Source organism: Somniosus microcephalus, chromosome 3, assembly GCF_052327205.1.
Source record: "Somniosus microcephalus isolate GS21.2 chromosome 3, FLI_Smic_1.0, whole genome shotgun sequence".
In the NCBI taxonomy this organism is placed as follows: Eukaryota; Metazoa; Chordata; class Chondrichthyes; order Squaliformes; family Somniosidae; genus Somniosus; species Somniosus microcephalus.
The window spans coordinates 327,642,131-327,661,029 of NC_140989.1; the positions used below are offsets into that span (position 1 = coordinate 327,642,131).

Consider the following 18,899-nt stretch of genomic DNA (forward strand, 5'->3'; position numbering starts at 1 on the left):
TGTGGTATGCACAGTTTTGTGCAGCAAGCACTGCTCAGTCCCTCAATCTCCTGTTTTTTTTCCCCCCACAACCTAAAATATGGGGGATGACTTTGCGCAGGGGCTGTCCTGCTCATTTGCTGTAACTATGGTGGAACAGCTGCAGAAACCCCAGAAAAATGGCATGTCATTTTCCCCTGGTTTCCACAATTCTGCTGAAGTTAAGGCAGACAGGCTGAAGAACCCCGTGGAAATTCACCTACATGGTATTTAGAAGGATAAAAGGGGAAGTTAATCCAAGCAAGGTTCAAACCCAATACCTTCTGGTCCCAAGTCCCTCAACTGACTGATCTACCCAACCTGACAGATGCTCTACACTAATCAACACCAAGTTTACGGAGTGTGATCATGCTCAGAACTTCCAAATTAGCAGCATATGCCCCTTCCCCATCCCTCAATCATTTTTTTCCCCAAAAAGTAAACTGTGGCAAATAAAACCAGATGGTGCAGTGCAATCTGGCTACCAGTGATTCTCATAGGTAGCAAGTGGCCACTCTTATTACCACATTTGAATCTTGCTTAAAAGAACAAGCTTCAACAGCTGCAAAAGTTTAAAAATATTACCTTTAACATCCTTCTTCCTCCATTCATTGAATTGTTTTTGAATATTTGCTACCTGTCCCACCCCCAACAGGATCCTATCATATATTAGAACACAAGGATGCTCGAGGAGGTTGAACAGAAAAGACAGAATCCATATATAGGTTTATAAGTAAGAAGGGAAATGGTATAATTGTTGGTATTAATTACAGGCCACCAGTGATGAGATAGAACAGGAAATGTGTAGACAGTTCAGAGCTGTGCAAGAATAATGGGGCAACAAGGTTGGGTGGTTTAGCAATCCCCAGACTAGAATAAACAATGTATTTTGTCGAAGTGGGGGACACTTTTTAGAATGCACCCAAGATTTATAAATGATGAAGTAAGAATGTAAGTGTACGAGAGAAGGAAATGGAAACATTGTTAGGAATAACTGTAGAAAAGGATTTAGAAACAGAGGCAGAGGTCATTGCATCTTTTAAGGGAAGGGTAGATATATATTTTAAGTGGAGTAAGATGCAGGATTATGGGGAGAGAGCAAGACAGTGGAATCAATTTTGGATTGCTCTAGCAAAAAGCCGTCAGACACGATGAGCCAAGTGCCCTGCTCCTGTTCTATACACTTCTATGCTTCCAACAGTTAAATGGCAACAACATTCTAGGTGGGGGAAAGCGAAGGATCTGGTAAGTGGTTTGGAGGAGTCACTGAGCCCACCAGTGTGAGGGAGGTGAATTAACATGCACAATTAAAATGAGAAATCATTAAAGCACTATGGGGTTTCAAACAGTGTCTCTGCACATTTTAATTTACCTGCTGCAAATATCACATTCAGTGACTGCTACAGATCAGGTGTCCTGATTATAGAAAATGGAAACTGAAGCAGGACCACTTTTAAACAGTAAAGTGATGCTGTATTAACATTCAGAGTGTATATTTTCAATATCATTCTACCTCCCAACACATTATTCTCTGACTGAAAATATGGGCAGTGATCTCTACCAATACCACTTTAAGCAAACACTGGGAGGTGTACAAGAACACTTGTTTGCCTCTCCCACAACCTGGATGTCCTTATAAGTCATTCATCTCTTTTCAACCCCTCCCAAAGAGAATGGGAATAACCTGCATGCTACCATCCTGCTATCCAACTCCACATGCTGTACCTCAATAACCAATCCCGCTCACTGGTTGTATCCTGCCTATAGCCACTTTATAGAACTTTTCCTGAAAGAATTGCAATGCTGAACAAGAAAGATTGGGACCAAATTTTACAAATCTTCAATTTTATTCACAGTATTAAAGTGAACTAAATACAGAATAGATACCTGGAAATGATTACAAGGCTGCAATCTAAATGGAGGGGGTTCAAATGACACTGCAAACTACAACATCAAAGCTCAATTGCTTTAAATTAACACCTGAACCCTGAAATTACATTACAGTTTTGAAATCACTCTGGGATATTACTTATAGATTAATGGTGTATACCATCGCAATGTTATGTGCATTTTTTTTTTACAAATTTGGTTTTAAATTTTGTGTGTGCTTGCAGCAGCTGTCAAGATGGATGCTGTCAATGCACTCTGTGTCCTTAACATGCAATGGCATTCATCCAAGAGGATTTAAAATGTCATTAGCGTTGGTTTAAAACTTAAGAAATAACCTTCAGTTGATTACTGAATATATACTAAGAGAATAACGAATATCTGAGAGTGAATTCAAGGCTATAATCTAATTAAGGGGTGCAGACAACGTCCAACTGCAAGAGGGAAGCTCGAGTGTTTAGAACTTTCTTTGAACCTCTGGCTATTAGCAGCATTTTTTTCCTTAATAATACTGTGAATGTATGAGGTGGTTTTATTCAGTTTTTGTGCTAATGGTCACTCTTCATCCCGATGCCAACAGCTAGTTTGCTGAGCTTCATTGATGCACAATCATACTGGAAGATTAACGATTTAGGAGGTCATTACAGGAAGTTGAAAACACTGAAAAGATTTTGTGGCTGGATTACTGGGAAATTCTACAGTGGGATATATCCTAAAGGTTTTTAAATCTTGTGCTTGGGTTTTATTTTTGGCTCAGATGTACAACAATGGTCCTCAGAGGAGTTTAAGTGAAAGGAGCAGCAAGACTAGTTGTTCTGCATGTATACTCGAAAAACATCACTGGGGAATGCCTGAAAAGCTCGCTCAGTAACTTTCTTCCACTTTAATTGATCTGCTCCTTTTGGCTGATTTTCCTTCTCTGGAGATGCCTGCTGTATTTACAGCTATATCTCGCAGGGATGGACCTGCTGTGCAAAGTATTTCTGTCAGCCACTTAAAGGTCAAGCAGGATGGCTAAGATTTCAGCAGGACAGAGAATAACAAAAATCAATTCATTATCTGGGGTCAAAAATTCCATCATTTCAAAAAAAGATCTGGACCTTTGTGGCGATTAAGGTTTATTCAGCTAATCAGGTACAAGATGAGCCAAATACAGTTTAAAGATCCCTTTATCCTGCCTAAACCCTAGAAGAGGTTCCCTACTGGCCCATCACATACCAGCCAACCATTCATATGCTGCTTTATGACAGAGACTGCAATTTACTGCTGGTAAAATAGCACTATTTTGGGAATGTACTAAGACTTGAGCCAAAACTGCTCCAAACTCATTCCACAACCATTTTACTAACAGCAAAAAAAGGAGACTTTTCACTTAGTTTGTGCTGAACTCAAGTTGTAGAGGTGACAGGACCAACTCACTGCACCAGCCACTCCCCGAATCTGAACCTAGTTAAATATCACATGCACTTGATAGGTAGATCAAATGGAGAGCAAGGGAAGGCAGCCAGAGTTTGATAGGGTGGGTAGATTGTCCTGAAAGGGAGAAAAACATGGACTCTAGAAATAAAACAGATAAAGCTGAAAATAAGTAACAGGTCCAACAGCATCTATAAAGAGAAACGACAGATTTGGGTATAATCTGGAAGATAAAATTAAGGATGAACAAAAGAGGGGAAGGAAACAACAGGTAAAGGTGAAGCATTAGGAAATAGAATCCCGTCACAAAGAGGAGTTAACATGTTAAATTACTAGCAAACCGGGTTGTTGGAAAGAGGTGAAAAATGGTGGATGATGTGCGATAATCATCTCAGGGAGGCAATGAAAAACCTTTAAAAGAATAGGGTGAAAAAGTAGTCAAATACAGCAGTGAAAACATATGGAAAGGACTAACATACAAAAAAAGTAACTGCAAGAAATTGAAATAAAACCAAAATGATGTACAAGGCCTATCAGCACCCTCAGAGAAACAATACCCTGCCCGCTTCAGACTGTGTCTGCCTCCCCTCCATGGTGTACTCTTCTCCGTGTACCAAACAGTGGCAGAGATGGGGCACGGTGCTTATCTGCCTGCTTAGCTGAGGATGGTGGAAGGGAAGTAGAGCGAGAAAGAATAAAAAACAAAAAGCAAGCATAAATAAACAGCTTTAAAATCTCACCGGCGCTTCATCCCCATATCTCTCAGCTGCTATTTGTTACCAGGTTCTATGCTTCTATTCACAGATATGAACAAAAAGAACTATTGGGCAAACTAAAATGGATCTAGATAGTTGTACATTGACAAAATAATGGCAAAGCTTTTTTTGCTTGCATTAGGAATCAGAGTTTAGTTTGAGAACAAATATAGACTGCAGGATGATTAGAGCAGAATTATAGATGCAGCAGTTTTAAAATTGAGGGTTCAACCTGCCCCTTGTCGTGAATAATAGTCAAATGAATTGCCTACACATCTCAAGATCTAAATTAAAGAGGCTCGTGGTAGAAAAAGCACCAAGACCAGATTTAATTTATGCTAGGGTACTGACAGAAATGGCTGAGGTGGTTGATGATGCCCTAGTAAATATTTTCAATAGTTCACTAAAAAGCAGGGAACTGATGGATGATTGGAGGAGGTCGAGTGTAGTTCCCTTATTTAAAATGCTAAACAGATTTGATAGCGTAGATATAGGGAAGCTATTTCCTCTGGTGGGGGAATCCAGAACAAGGAGTTACAATCTTAAAAATAGATCTAGGTTATTTAGGAGGACAAACAGGGGGCTAAAGGGGGGGGAGGAGCTAAACACGATCAAAATCACTAAGGAAGTGGTACTCGGTAAAATAATGGGACTCAAGGCGGATAAATCACCTGGACCTGATGGCTCACATCCTAGGGTCTTGAGGGAAGTGGCGGTAGGGATTGTGGATGCATTGGTAATAATTTTCCAAAACTCCCTGGACTCGGCAAAGGTCCCGGCAGACTGGAAAACTGCTAATGTAACACCCTTATTTAAAAAGGGCAGTAGACAGAAGGCTGGAAACTATAGACCGGTTAGCCTAACATCTGTGGTAGGTAAAATTTTGGAGTCCATTATTAAGGAGACAGTAACAGGACATTTGGATAATCATAATTTAATAGGACAAAGTCAGCATGGTTTTATGAAGGGGAAGTCATGTTTGACAAATTTGCTGGAGTTCTTTGAGGAAGTAACATATAGGGTGGATAAAGGGGAACCAGTGGACGTAGTGTATTTAGACTTCCAAAAGGCATTTGACAAGGTGCCACACAAAAGATTATTGCTTAAGATAAAAAATCACGGGATTGGGGGTAATATTCTGGCATGGATAGAGGATTGGCTATCTAACAGAAGGCAGAGAGTTGGGATAAATGGTTCATTCTCAGACTGGCAATCAGTAACTAGTGGTGTTCTGCAGGGGTCAGTGCTGGGTCCCCAACTCTTTACAATCTATATTAACGATTTGGAGGAGGGGACCGAGTGTAACATATCAAAGTTTGCAGATAATACTAAGATGGGAGGGAAAGTAGTGAGTGAGGAGGACATAAAAAACCTGCAAGGGGACATAGACAGGCTAAGTAAGTGGGCAGAGATTTGGCAGATGGAATACAATACTGGAAAGTGTGAGGTTATGCACTTTGGCAGGAAAAATCGTAGAGCAAGTTATTATCTTAATGGCAAGAAACTGGAAAGTACTGAAGTACAAAGGGATCTGGGGGTCCTGGTGCACGAAATTCAAAAGGTTAGTATGCAGGTGCAGCAAGTGATTAAGAAGGCCAATGGAATGTTGGCTTTCATTGCTAGGGGGATAGAATATAAAAATAGGGAGGTATTGCTTCAGTTGTACAAGGTATTGGTGAGACCGCACCTGGAATACTGCGTACAGTTTTGGTGTCCATACTTAAGAAAGGACATACTTGCTCTCAAGTCAGTACAAAGAAGGTTCACTCGGTTAATCCCGGGGATGAGGGGATGGACATATGAGGAGAGGTCGAGTAGATTGAGACTCTACTCATTGGAGTTCAGAAGAATGAGAGGCGATCTTATTGAAACATATAAGATTGTGAAGGGGTTGGATCAGGTGGATGCGGGGAGGATGTTCCCGATGATGGGTGAAACTAGAACTAGGGGGCATAGTCTTAGAATAAGGGGCTGCTCTTTCAAAACCGAGATGAGGAGGAACTACTTCACTCAGAGAGTGGTAGGTCCATGGAATATGCTGCCCCAAAAAGCTGTAGAAGCTACATCATTACATAAATTTAAAACAGAAATAGACAGTTTCCTAGAAGTAAAGGGAATTAAGGGTTACGGGGAGCGGGCAGGAATTTGGACATGAGTCTAGGTTCGGATCGGTCATGGCCCTGTGGGTAGCGGAGCGGGCCCAGGGGCCGTGTAGCCTGATCCTGCTCCTATTTCGTGTGTCTAATTCTGTTAGATTCAGGAGATGGTTCTGTGATAGTGGATTGGCGGTTAGGATCAGATCAGCCATGATCTTTTGAATGGCGGAGCAGGCTCGAGGGGCCGATTGGCCTACTCCTGCTCCATGTTCTTATGTTCTTATAATCAAGAAACATTTCCCCCCCCACCTCCCCAAAGTGTAGTGGAAATGTGGAATTCGCTCCGCCAAAAGGCTGTAGATACAGGGTCATTTGAAATTTTCAAGACAGAGATCGGCAGATTTTTTTTTATTAGGTAATGGTATCAAGGGATGTGGATCAAAGACGGGTAAAATGGAGTTGAGGTGCAGATCAGCCATGATCTAATGGAATGGCGGTTTAATAAAGAATTAAAATCATAACTTGGCAACTATACACTGGTGAGGAAATGAATGGAAAGCATTGTTAAGGATGCTATTCATGATTAGCATCTGATCTAGTTGTTTGACGTTACTAGAACGATAGATGTTATCTACTTGAGTTTCTAAAAGCTTTTGATAAAGTGCCACATTGGGGACTCGTGCTAAAATTAAGTCCCATGGTGTCAAGGGGGATATTGAGAGATAGATCACAAATTGGCTGAAGGACTGTAGGCGAATGGTGGTTTCAAATGGGGCTTCTTCCCAATGGGATCCAATCACTAGTGGGATGCCTCAGGGTTTGGTACGGAGTCTCTTCCTATTTATTTTGTTTATTAACTATTTGAAGCAGGGCAAAAATCAGTATAGTTATTAAATTCACGGATGATACTAAATTGTGCTGTAGAAAAAGGAAATCGATTACAACTGGATTTTGATAGAATGGAAGTAGACCTGAGATTGGCAAATGTCTTCAAGAGTGTAGTTACGCATGAAGGGGTTCAGAATTTAGGTATAGAGTACAACAGGAATCGGTATAGGAATCTAGGAACAGGAGCAGGCCACTCAGCCCCTTGACCCCTTGAGGCATCAGCTAAAGATGACAGGAAAAGGGAGAGACTTGGGAGTGGTCCCGTTCCTAAGTGCTCAGTATCAGGTGGTTGCAGCCAAAACAAACAGAGTATTCAGCATAACATCTGGGCTTTTATGCACCCTTGTTGGTCCCATCACCTCAAGCAGGATATGTTGGCTCTGGAGAAGGTAAAGAGGAGGGCAACAAAGATGATCTCTTTCCTAAGTGCGCGGAGCTACAGAAACAGACTGTGTGCCTTGGATTTGGATTCACTGGAGTGACAGTCTTGGAGGGAATCCGATTCATGTCTTTAAAATTATTAAGGGTTTCTTACACCATACAAGTGGATAGATTGTTTGAGGTGATGGGGCTGGGTACAAGTAGGGGCCATCCATTTAAATTGAGGAAGCAGGAAGTGAGGCTAGATGTGGATGAGACAGAATTCAGGAGTTGGTAATGAGGACAAACTCCTCGCCATTCTTCTAGGTGTTGACTGCATTTTTGGAAAACTACGACATCACAGCAGAAGGAAGGCAAGATTTCAGACCATAAGCAAGTTGTAGCCTCTTAGGGCTTATCTGATCTGATCACCTTTGAGCAATTGGAAAGCAATTTTTTTTGACAGGTTTCCCGAAATGGCTTTGGGTCTCTATTTTAGCCTTATCCAGGAGAATTCAGTAAGAAGTTGTCCCGAGTACATTTTGTGTAAGACTCCCCTTGCTGTGACATCGCAAATTTCCATTTCAATTACATCATGAACGAGGCCTGTGAATAATCCTTCCTCACTCAAGCCATCATAAAAGGAACCAGGTGCCATCAGTGGCAGCATTAAGCAAAATGATCTTTTATCCTCACTTGAATCACAACTCCAACCAATTGTTAAATGGAAGAATTTGACAGCAGTCTATGAACCAAAAGAACTCTGTGCTCTCCTCTAGTATGACCATGTTCTCTGCCAAAGTGTGACAATGAACACAATAGCAAAATACTGCAGATGCTGGAAATCTGAAATAACAGAAAATGCTGGAAACACTCAGCAGGTCAGGGATCTGATTCTCTCTCCACCGATGCTGCCTGACCTGCTGAGTGTTGCCAGCATTTTCTGTTGTGATTTGTGACAATGAACATCCTGTTAAACTTCCACGAACATGCTACCTAATGCTTTGGTAGGTTTCAACTTCACCCCTTCCGTGCAATTCCTCTCCCATCCCACACTAACACAAGATCCCAATCTCAACTGTGTCATTGGAGGTGATCGGCGCCACGGGCACGGAAGAGAAGATGCTTTCCCACAGATAGGAAGGAGAAATCAGAGTAAACTAACATTTTCAGCATTTAAAATTTTTTTTTTATAGCTTTAAGTATTGCACTAAAGAAATGGAAACAATGTGATAATGATAAGAAAAAGAAACCGGTGGACTCAGATTTCTTGCTGCTGTCTCAAGGCTGCATGTGATGCTGGTTTAAAAAAAAATCCTCTCCAGTCACGAAATCCTGCCGAGTCTGCAAGGCTTTCCTAGTGCTGCAGTAGCACGTCAATCCTGAGAATTTACAGCTCTGCAGATCTGTTCATTAAGTCTTTCAAATACAAGTCTAATGTTAAGATATGAATTTAATCCCATTTTCTATTACATGAGCGAGCTTATTCCCCTTACTCATTTAAAAAAACTTTTATTTTTAATTCCGTGAAGTGTTGTGTCAGCTGGTTTTCCTGTGACAGCACATCTGTGCAGATGAGATTTTGATATTGTTATCGGGTTTTATACTAGTGCTCACATTTAAATGAGGAGTTTCAAACTGGTTTAAGGGGTGCAGGGGTCACCTTATGTATATGTAAAGATCCGAGAGATGAAAAGGGAAAAAAAAGCCGATTGCTGAGGAATTTCAAATCAAGAAGATAGATTACTCGACATTGTCTCATGGGATTAAATAATAGTGTTTCATAAATTTAAATGAAATAGAAATCAGCTGTCTAGGCAAAAAGAGAACAGCAGACTCAAGCATTCAGAATTGGACTGTTCATTTTAATAGAGCACCCCTCTTAACTTGTTTAAAATTTAGGTTTCTCCATAGTGGCTGTTTCAGGCAAGACAGTGAGAAAGGGAAGATACTGCAAATGATAAACTCAGTTCCCCATCTTCATCCAACTGACCCTCATCTTTCATCCCAATAGACGTATTATATCAGATTTCATTCCCCACGACCAGTATTTGCATGTCCTCTTCTGATGGTCAATGCGTAAGTGTACCATTAAACGGCTGTTGAGATTAATAAGGTCCCAGATTTGATCCCTGGATGTGCTGAAACAGCTGACCGTAACCCGACAGAAGGTAGAGACACTGCAACCTAAGCACCTACAACCTCTGCATGTGTGTGGAATTTGACACTCTGCCTAGGTTAAAATGGGAGGAATGGCTGCTCGGGGAATTGCTGAAGTGCTACCAGTGTGCCTGTAGAAACATCGCCCAGTATCCCTTCAAGATAGGAAGGGAAAAAACAGAGGCTAAATAAAGACAACCCTATGAGTCCAGCAATTGAACAAGTGGGTAGGGCAAGATGCCTCAGTTCTTTATCTTTATTATGGAAGAGGGGGATGTCAAGCCCACTGGTGGGTCACACTTGAACGGATCGGAGTTGGTGTTGCTGTGGTGGGTTTGGTTGATTCAATGCCCATGATTTAGGTTGGCATAAAAACAGGTACATAGGGGATCAGGTTATGATCAAATTCTACATGGCAGTATAACCTTTGCATGTGGGACTCTGACGCTCAATCTACACTGTGCTAAAGATCAGATGCTAAAGCTAGGCTGAAAATGGCCAAACTATGGACAGTGAGCTTTCACCAACCCAGGTGCTATACCAGAATGACTAATAAGGGTCTTCCCAAGAAGTAAAGAGGCAGGGGAAGGAGACGTGACTGAGCAATGTTGGTTATGGATCCTCTGTGAAATCGTATTGAAGCTCTTAATAATTGGATTATTTTTGCCAAAGATATATATTTAAAATAGAATTTTTTTTTTATAAAGCAATGTACCAAGGAAGTTCAGTGACGTGTCAAAGACCAGAACGATCCTTTAATGGATGAGTCAGATAGAAATAAGAAAATGGGAGTTACTAAGGCAAAGGAGGAAATGCCAGACAAATGCCTCCCACAGATGGTACAAGAAAGATGAGAATCTTACCATTGGCACTTGATCCAGGCCCAAGGCCTTCAGTTTTTCCTTCACTCGGTGGGCGATCTCTCTGAGGTACAGCAGCGAAAACTCATTGAACTGCTCACTTCCCAGATGTCCAGCATGAGATTCAAACACCTGCAGTGCCTGTAAAAAGAGAGGTAAAGAGAACAAAAATTGATGTTTGTACATCAGAAACTCTCAGGACTATTCTGGTTACCTTTATTAAAGGTGTGGTAACACCAAGGTTTAGTCATTATCATGCAATATACAATCTCCCAACCTCCACTAAATGCATATTCAAATCTCATTTTAAATGCCACCCACAGATTTTGCATTTTGGTTTCACTGAGCAACAAATGGACAAAACTTTTGAATATGAAAGTTGTGCCACATCACATAAGGAAAGGACAGCGAGTGTCAGCAGGGTATTTGACTGTGGAAGACATCATAGTCAAGCCCGACCATGGTACTCTGACACACTATGCAGCAGTAGTCACTGGATATCAGTTGGATTGACTTTCTCTCCCTAGCCCAATCATAGCCACTTAACTGCTCTTCGTGAAATCAGCTAACTCAATAGAGACTAGGCCTTGAACCTTGGTCCTTTGCACCCTATGGCTCCAGTACCACACTAGGTAGTACGTGTTCATTCTTCATGCTCGAGGTTAGATGCTGTGTGTTGACAGGCTACTTACTTGTAGCATGCACCACAATCAAGCCCAATTTTGTTCTCGTCTGATCGTCACGTGCATGCACTTTCCTGCAGGGATCACTAGATGTGAATTAGGAGCACGAAACATGGCTAATTGTTTTCCCTTTTCTTAGTCTAGAGGCACAGGAGCAGCAATTGTAGCACCATTGCTTCTGCCCCATCTGACAGCACAGACCATGGTCCAAACCTAGAATTTTTTGGTCTATCAAGTCCAACGTTCTCTTTCATTTTTTTCCCCATGCACAGCCCCTTTAAATTTGCAGCCGCGCATGCACGGTGTACCTTCCAGCTCGTGAGCCGGCTGCGCAGGACCTCCCGATTGATGCGCGGCAGCACGCCCGTGCACCGGGGCGCATTGGTCAGGTCCTAAGCCAGCCAGTGCTACCCCTCTGCAGATCATCTCGGAATAGACATGCTTATGAACCGATTGCATTGGTTAGTGGGCTGGAGGCAGCTCGTTTGCTCATGTGCAGAACAACTACCTTGAGAGTAGATCAGTAATTTCTACTGTGCTTGTAAAGTATATATCTATGATTGCAGATCTCCAGATTGGATCAAGATATAGATAAATTCCTGGGTCTCCTCCGAATCGCAGCCTGGCTGTTCGGCTCACCAAGGAAATGGCAAGTCAATCCCTCATCCAGTCAATACTTCCCGAAGTTCTTCGGAAATAGCCCAATGCAAAAATATACAGTACTCGCTGACAATGAACCAGGAGAAATTCTCCTAAATTGGATTTCAATTTTGATCTATTGCCAGAAGCTAGCTAGTTGACTGACAATATCCCCATATAACTCAGGTAATACGAGAGACACATCCATCAATTCACCTGTCTTTGGAGACTCACGACACTGTAGCAATGCAGCTAAAAAGATCCATAAAACATCAAATCAGCCCCACAGATGGCCAAATAGTAAAAACCAATACCAGCTGATAAACCAACCCCCTTGGGCTGTCCATATGCAGCTATGCAAAGTTCACTTTCTTCCACATGGTATTTGTTTCATGTATTCAGCACAACATTTACTGTACAATACACTAGTGTATAAATCAACTACAAATCTAATACACCAACAATGTATAAATGCAAAGCACATTTTTAAAAATCTCCCGAGATTGTTGCTGACAGGATCACAGTATTAGTGATTCTACCACTTAACAACTATAGTTCCTTTAAGAGAACTTACAAAATGGGTGCCGCATTTTTCTCTATTAAGACTTCAATTCATGTACTAGTCTCACTTCAGAGCATAGTGCAAAAAAAAAATCAAACCCAGCATAGCAAGTGAGATCAAACATCTCAACCATCAGGTTTCTCAAGGAATATAGTTATTTGGACTAAGCATAATGTTCTTGCAAATGACCAGCATGTCAGTTTGTCATGTTTTTAAAACAAAAATGTATAATTATATTGTGTTAAATATTATATGCAATAAAAACATTTTTAAAAGCCATTTATTAAAGATTAGATACAGGAACTGCACTGCTATAGTTTGTGCTTCAACACAAACATACCTCCCAGGAACTAACATTGGGATTCTTAAGTAGAGTTTTCAGAGCTGACTGTTCTAGGAACCGAGGCTGTCTAAAATTTCTCAAAGTGCAGCAATGTTCCTTTAATTTAACTGTTAAAAGATTCCATGACCTTCATGAGCATGTGGAAGTGTTGCCATCCAGTGGTGCCTTTGTGGTATTGCTGGTCCTGCCCAGCTAAAGTTAAAAATGAGAAGCTAACTACAGTTAAGCATCATTGTTTCTGGCTTTTAGATTGGAGGCAAGAGAACATTGAATCTTTGATCAATTCCTGAACAAAAACAACAAATACTCCAGAGTCTCCTCATCCAGTATGAAGCAAGGATCATTGCGGGAGAAAATGTTGTAAAATGTCAACTGAGGTTTAGGGATTTTGTTAGAAAGTTAAAACCATTGGTTACCTGAGCACCTGCTGTCACTTGCTCCACCAGGTAGTCAATGATCACATTAGTTAGAATTTTCAGCAGCTTATGACTGGCCTCAGGATACTGGTACAGCCAGCGTTTTGCTTTAGCCATTGTATTCGAGCCGCATCCTTCGATCATGTAAGTCATCAAAGTCCACTGGGAGGAGGAAATAAACAGAGTCACCATCAATGAAAGGAAAATTTAAAACATTTAAATTACCCCCCCCCCCCTGCCGAGCTTAGAAAATGGTTACAGGGCTTCACAGACTAACGAACCGTAGTATGAACCTATTATACCAATCTGTGATTATTTATCATATATTTCAGTTGAGTTGAGTTTTCATAAGTAGCCAGTTGGACACCAACTCAGAAAAATCAAGATAAACTACTCAACGTTATTTTTAGCCTAAGTCATATGACACCTGTTAATCTCTTGACTTTAATTGGTTGGACCCACAGTAAAACATGACGTGCAAAAAGTGGAGACAATATTCCACAGAACAATGGGGAACTTTTAATTTATAAAGTTTAGCTGCTATATGATTCCTATAAAATTCCACCTTGGTTATAGGCTTTACTTTTTAAAATAGTTTTAAAACTCTGCCAGTGTACACCAGCAGGAACATCAGAACGGCTTTAGGCGGTTTAACTTAACATTCGTACTCTTCACTATGTCAGCTTGGTTTTAATTAAAATGCAAAATGGCATCAGAATCTTTCTCCAACATACCGGGGCTCCAGAGAAGCCGATAAGGGGGACTTTTCCCTTCAGTTTGTAGCGGGTCAACATTATAGCCTGGTACACGTATGCCAGTTCCTGGGTTACATCCACATTCTCCCGCAACTTAAGAAGATCCGCAGGCTTATTCAGCGGCTCTGGAAACATTGGGCCTTTCCCCGGAACCATGGTAACCTCCATCCCCAATGCCTTAAAATTATTTGAAAAAAGTGTTTCAGTATTTGAGGAAAATGGTTCAGATAAAGGAAAAGCTTTACTAACATCACAGACAGATGCACTCACATTTTAGCTTTGTGAAATCTTAGCACTCAGAAGCTGAACTCCAGATATTTCTCTCTATTAGCTTAGCCATTCAATCATTCAAAGACTCAAACAAGTCACTTGACAGTCACACACTTGACTCAAGTCATCATCATACCTGGACTCATGTTCACACAAAGTCTGATCTCTCACTTCAATGGTGGTGTATAAGTAGTTGTCACTCATGCTCCTCAGAGCAGGTGAAACGGCTGCTCTGTAAACCTGAAGCAGTGTTTATCATCTGCAGCAAGAACTGCGCAAATGGTGGTATTGTTTAACCATACTCCCTAGCATAGTGAAAACTGCTCTTTAATCCTTGAATCAGTCGCCCCGAGGAGCATGGGTGGCAACACAATTAACAAAAATAAAATCCCATTGTCAACTTGGAAAACATCTCATATATTCAATGTACTGGATTAGAGACGGTCAGGGGATAAACCACATATATATGGACTCCGTTTGACAGACATATTTTCTGTGAGGAAATCGCCCAGCATGCTTCAGTTATGGGCAGTCTAAACCGAGGCAGAATCAGATTATTCACACAGCACTGAAACATGAATAAAGCAGAAAGCTAGCTCATCCTCCAAAAACCTCAGCACATCATGGTCACTTTCAACAAATGTACATTTAGGTCATGGAAACAAATCATCCGTTTTACAAAGAGATAAGCACTTATGTGCCTTACCTGAGGTATCACCAGAATGTCAGAGAAAATGATAGCAGCATCTAACGGGAACCGTCTGAGGGGCTAAAAATAGTAAATAGGAAAGAAACTCTGATTATAGATAGCTTAAATGGTACACGCAACCTAAAATTAAATTATCACAGGGAATTAGTAGAATGAGATTTTATATTAAGAGCGAGATTTAAAAAAAAATCCTAACTCAAGTAGAGAGGTATTGCTCCAGTCTGTTTGTGATTGATATGGTCAGATTGTATACAATACTTACCTAGTGTTACCTGTTCCCACCAGGTCTAATGATTTCAAACTACCAACTGCAACGAGACCTGGGTGTCCTTGTGCACCAGTCGCTGAAGGTAAGCATGCAGGTGCAGCAGGCGGTGAAGAAGGCAAATGGTATGTTGGCCTTCGTAGCGAGAGGGTTTGAGTACAGGAGCAAGGATGTCTTGCTGCAGTTGTACAGGGCCTTGGTGAGACCACACCTTGAGTACTGTGTGCAGTTTTGGTTGCCTTATCTGAGGAAGGATGTTCTTGCCATGGAAGGAGTTCAGCGAAGATTCACAAGGCTGATCCCTGGGATGGCAGGAATGACGTATGAGGAGAGATTGGGTCGATTGGGCTTATACTCGCTGGAGTTTAGAAGAATGAGAGGGGATCTCATCGAAACTTATAAAATTCTGACAGGTCTGGACAAACTAGATGCAGGTAGAATGTTCCCGATGGTTGGAGAGTCCAGAACCAGGGGTCATAGTCTAAGGATAAGGGGTAAGCCATTTAGGACAGAGATGAGGAAGAATTTCTTCACCCAGAGAGTGGTGAACCTGTGGAATTCTCTACCACAGAAGGCAGTAGAGGCCAAGTCTTTAAATATATTCAAGAAGGAGTTAGATATATTTCTTAGAGCTAAAGGTATCAAGGGATATGGGGAGAAGGCAGGTACGGGGTACTGAGTTTGGATGATCAGCCATGATCACATCGAATGGCGGAGCAGGCTCGAGGGGCTGAATGGCCTGCTCCTATCTTCTGTGTATGTATCTATGTAACCAAGAAAGCACAAAGGACTAGGTGGCACAGTCATTTAGAATGATGACCTCAGACTTATCCTACTCTTACCCACAGTTTTTCACAACCCAAACTAATAAATAACACACAATCAGAAGGATGAGGGGATAACAATTTAAAATAAGAACTTGCATTTATATACCATCTTTCATGACCTCAGGTCATCCGGAAGCATATTACAGCCAATAAAGTACTTTTCTGAAGTGTAGTCACTGTTTTAATGTAGGAAAGGCAGCAGCCAATTTGCACACAACAAAGCAATGCAGACAGGAATGAGATAATGACCGAATCATCTGTTTTAGTGATGTTCGTGGAGAGATAATTGTTGGTCCAGACACAGAGTACTTTCCTGGTCGTCTTCGAATAGTTTTTTTTTTTTTTTTTTTAATTCGTTTATGGGATGTGGGCATTATTGCCCATCCCTAATCGCCCTCAAGAAGGTGGTGGTGAGCAGTCTTCTTGAACCGCTGCAGTCCATGTGGTGAAGGAACTCCCACAGTGCTGTTAGGCAGGGAGTTCCAGGATTTGACCCAGCGACGATGAAGGATCGGCGATATACTTCTAAGTCAAGATGGTGTGGGACTTGGAGGTGGTGGTGTTCCCATGTGTCTGCTGCCCGTGTCCTTCTAGGTGGAAGAGGTCGCAGGTTTGGGAGGTGCTGCCGAAGAAGCCTCGGCGAGTTGCTGCGGTGCATCTTGTAGATGGCACACACTGCAGCCACGGTACGCCGGTGGTGGAGGGAGTGAATGTTTAAGGTGGTGGATGGGGTGCCAATCAAGTGGGCTGCTTTGTCCTGGATGGTGTTGAGCTTCTTGAATGTTGTTGGAGCTGCACTCATCCAGGCAAGTGGAGAGTATTCCATCACACTCCTTACTTGTACCTTGTAGATGGTGGAAAGGCTTTGGGGAGTCAGGGGGCGAGACACTCGCTGCAGAATTCCCAGCCTTTGACCTGCTCGTTGCCACAGTATTTATGTGGCTGCTCCAGTTAAGTTTCTGGTCAATGGTGACCACCAGGATGTTGATGGTGGGGGAATTCGGCAATGGTAATGCCGTTGAATTTCAAGGGGCGGTGGTTAGACTCGCGCTTATTGGAGATAGTCATTGCCTGGCACTTGTGTGGCGCGAATGTTACCTGCCACTTACCAGCCCAAGCCTGAACATCGTCCAGGTCTTGTTGCATGCGGACATGGATTGCTTCATTATGAGGAGTTGTGAATGGCACTGAACACTGCAGTCATCAGCGAACATCCCCATTTCTGACCTTATGTTGGAGGGAAGGTCATTGATGAAGCAGCTGAAGATGGTTGGGCCGAGGACACTGCCCTGAAGAACTCCTGCAGCGATGTCCTGGGACTGTGATGATTGACCTTCAACCATCTTCCTTTGTGCTAGGTATGACTTCAGCCAGTGGAGAGTTCCCCCCCCCCCCCCGCCGATTCCCATTGACTTCAGTTTTTTTTTTTTTTTATAAACTTGGGCTCCTTGATGCCACACTTTGTCAAATGTTGCCTTGATGTCAAGGGCAGTCACTCTCAGCTCACCTCTGGAATTCAGCTCCTTTGTCCATGTTTGGACCAAGGCTGTAATGAGGTCGGGGGGGCGAGTGGTCTTGGCAGAACCCAAACAGTGCATGTGAGCAGGTTATTGTAAGTGCCGCTTGATAGCACTGTCGATGACACCGTCCATCACTTTGCTGATGATTGAGAGTAGACTGATGGGGCGCTAATTGACCAGATTGGATTTGTCCTGCTTTTTGTGGACAGGACATACCTGGGCAGTTTTCCACATTGTCGGATAGATGCCAGTGTTGTAGCTGTACTGGAACAGCTTGGCTAGAGGCACGGGTAGTTCTGGAGCACAAGTCTTCAGCATGATAGCTGGGATGTTGTCAGGGCCCATAGCTTTTGCTGTATCCAGTGCGTCAACCATTTCTTGATATCACATGGAGTGAATAGAATTGGCTGAAGACTGGCTTCTGTGGTAGTGGGGACCTCAGGAGGCGGCCAATATGGATCATCCACTCGGCACTTCTGGCTGAAGATAGTTGCAAATGCTTCAGCCTTGTCTTTTGCACTCACGTGCTGGGCTCCACCATCATTGAAGATGGGGATATTCATGGAGTCTCCTCCTCCTGTTAAGTTGTTTAATGGTCCACCACCATTCACGACTGGATGTGGCAGGACTGCAGAGCTTTGATCTGATCCGTTGATTGTGGGATCGCTTAGCCCTGTCTATGGCATGCTGCTTCCGCTTTTTAGCATGCATGTAGTCCTGTGTTGCAGCTTCCCCAGGTTGGCACTTCATTTTTAGGTATGCCTGGTGCTGCTCCTGGTATGCTCTTCCACACTCCTTATTGAACCAGGACTGGTTCCCTGGCTTGATGGTAATACTAGAGAGTGAGGGATGTGCCGGGCCATGAGGTCACAGTATGTGGTGGAATACAATTCTGCTGCTGGAATCTTTTATGTTCACTTGAAGGGCAGGCGCGGTCTCAGTTTAACATTGCATCTGAAAGACGGCACCTCTGACAGTGCAGCACTCCAACAGTACAGCACTGAAGTGTCAGCCTAGATTGTGTGCTCAAGTCTCTGGAGTGGGACTTGAACCCATGACCTCTGACTCAGAGGAGCGAGTGCGTCCACTGAGCCACGGCTGACACCTGGCCATCCTCCCAGAGTCAAGCATGACCGTAAAAAATATTTTAAAGATACTTAGTTAAATCCCTGGCTGAAATATTTGTTTTACAACTCATATCAACATTTTGTAATGCAAGGATGGGAAAAAGTGAGTTTTCCCTTTCTCTTCAATCCAATAGCTTATGCTTCCATCCTTTCCCATATAATTGGAGTTTAAACGCTCCAATTTCTTAATTCAACAGGCAGAATTTGTTTAAGGTTCACTAAATGTTTGACTAACTCACCTGCAACGTTAACTCACAGCAGATCGCCGGAGTGCGACAGGTTGTGAAGAAATCCTGAGTCGCTCGTGTCTCTCGGAATTCTGTAAGAAGGGACAGAAATGAGC

General features: G+C 42.4%; 1 protein-coding gene across 2 annotated transcripts in view; it reads right to left on the minus strand.

The window, feature by feature from the left end:
• The window catches only part of urod (uroporphyrinogen decarboxylase), a 46,624-nt gene that overhangs the window by 21,447 nt on the left and 6,278 nt on the right, over window positions 1–18,899 (minus strand). For both annotated transcript variants that reach the window (XM_085983124.1, XM_085983123.1), the window contains exons 3-7: window positions 18,796–18,875; window positions 14,815–14,877; window positions 13,818–14,015; window positions 13,084–13,245; window positions 10,444–10,581 (exon numbers count right to left, since the gene is read on the minus strand). In XM_085983124.1, coding sequence (XP_085839250.1) covers window positions 10,444–10,581; window positions 13,084–13,245; window positions 13,818–14,015; window positions 14,815–14,877; window positions 18,796–18,875 — 641 coding nt within the window. The remainder of the gene's footprint in view (window positions 1–10,443; window positions 10,582–13,083; window positions 13,246–13,817; window positions 14,016–14,814; window positions 14,878–18,795; window positions 18,876–18,899) is intronic.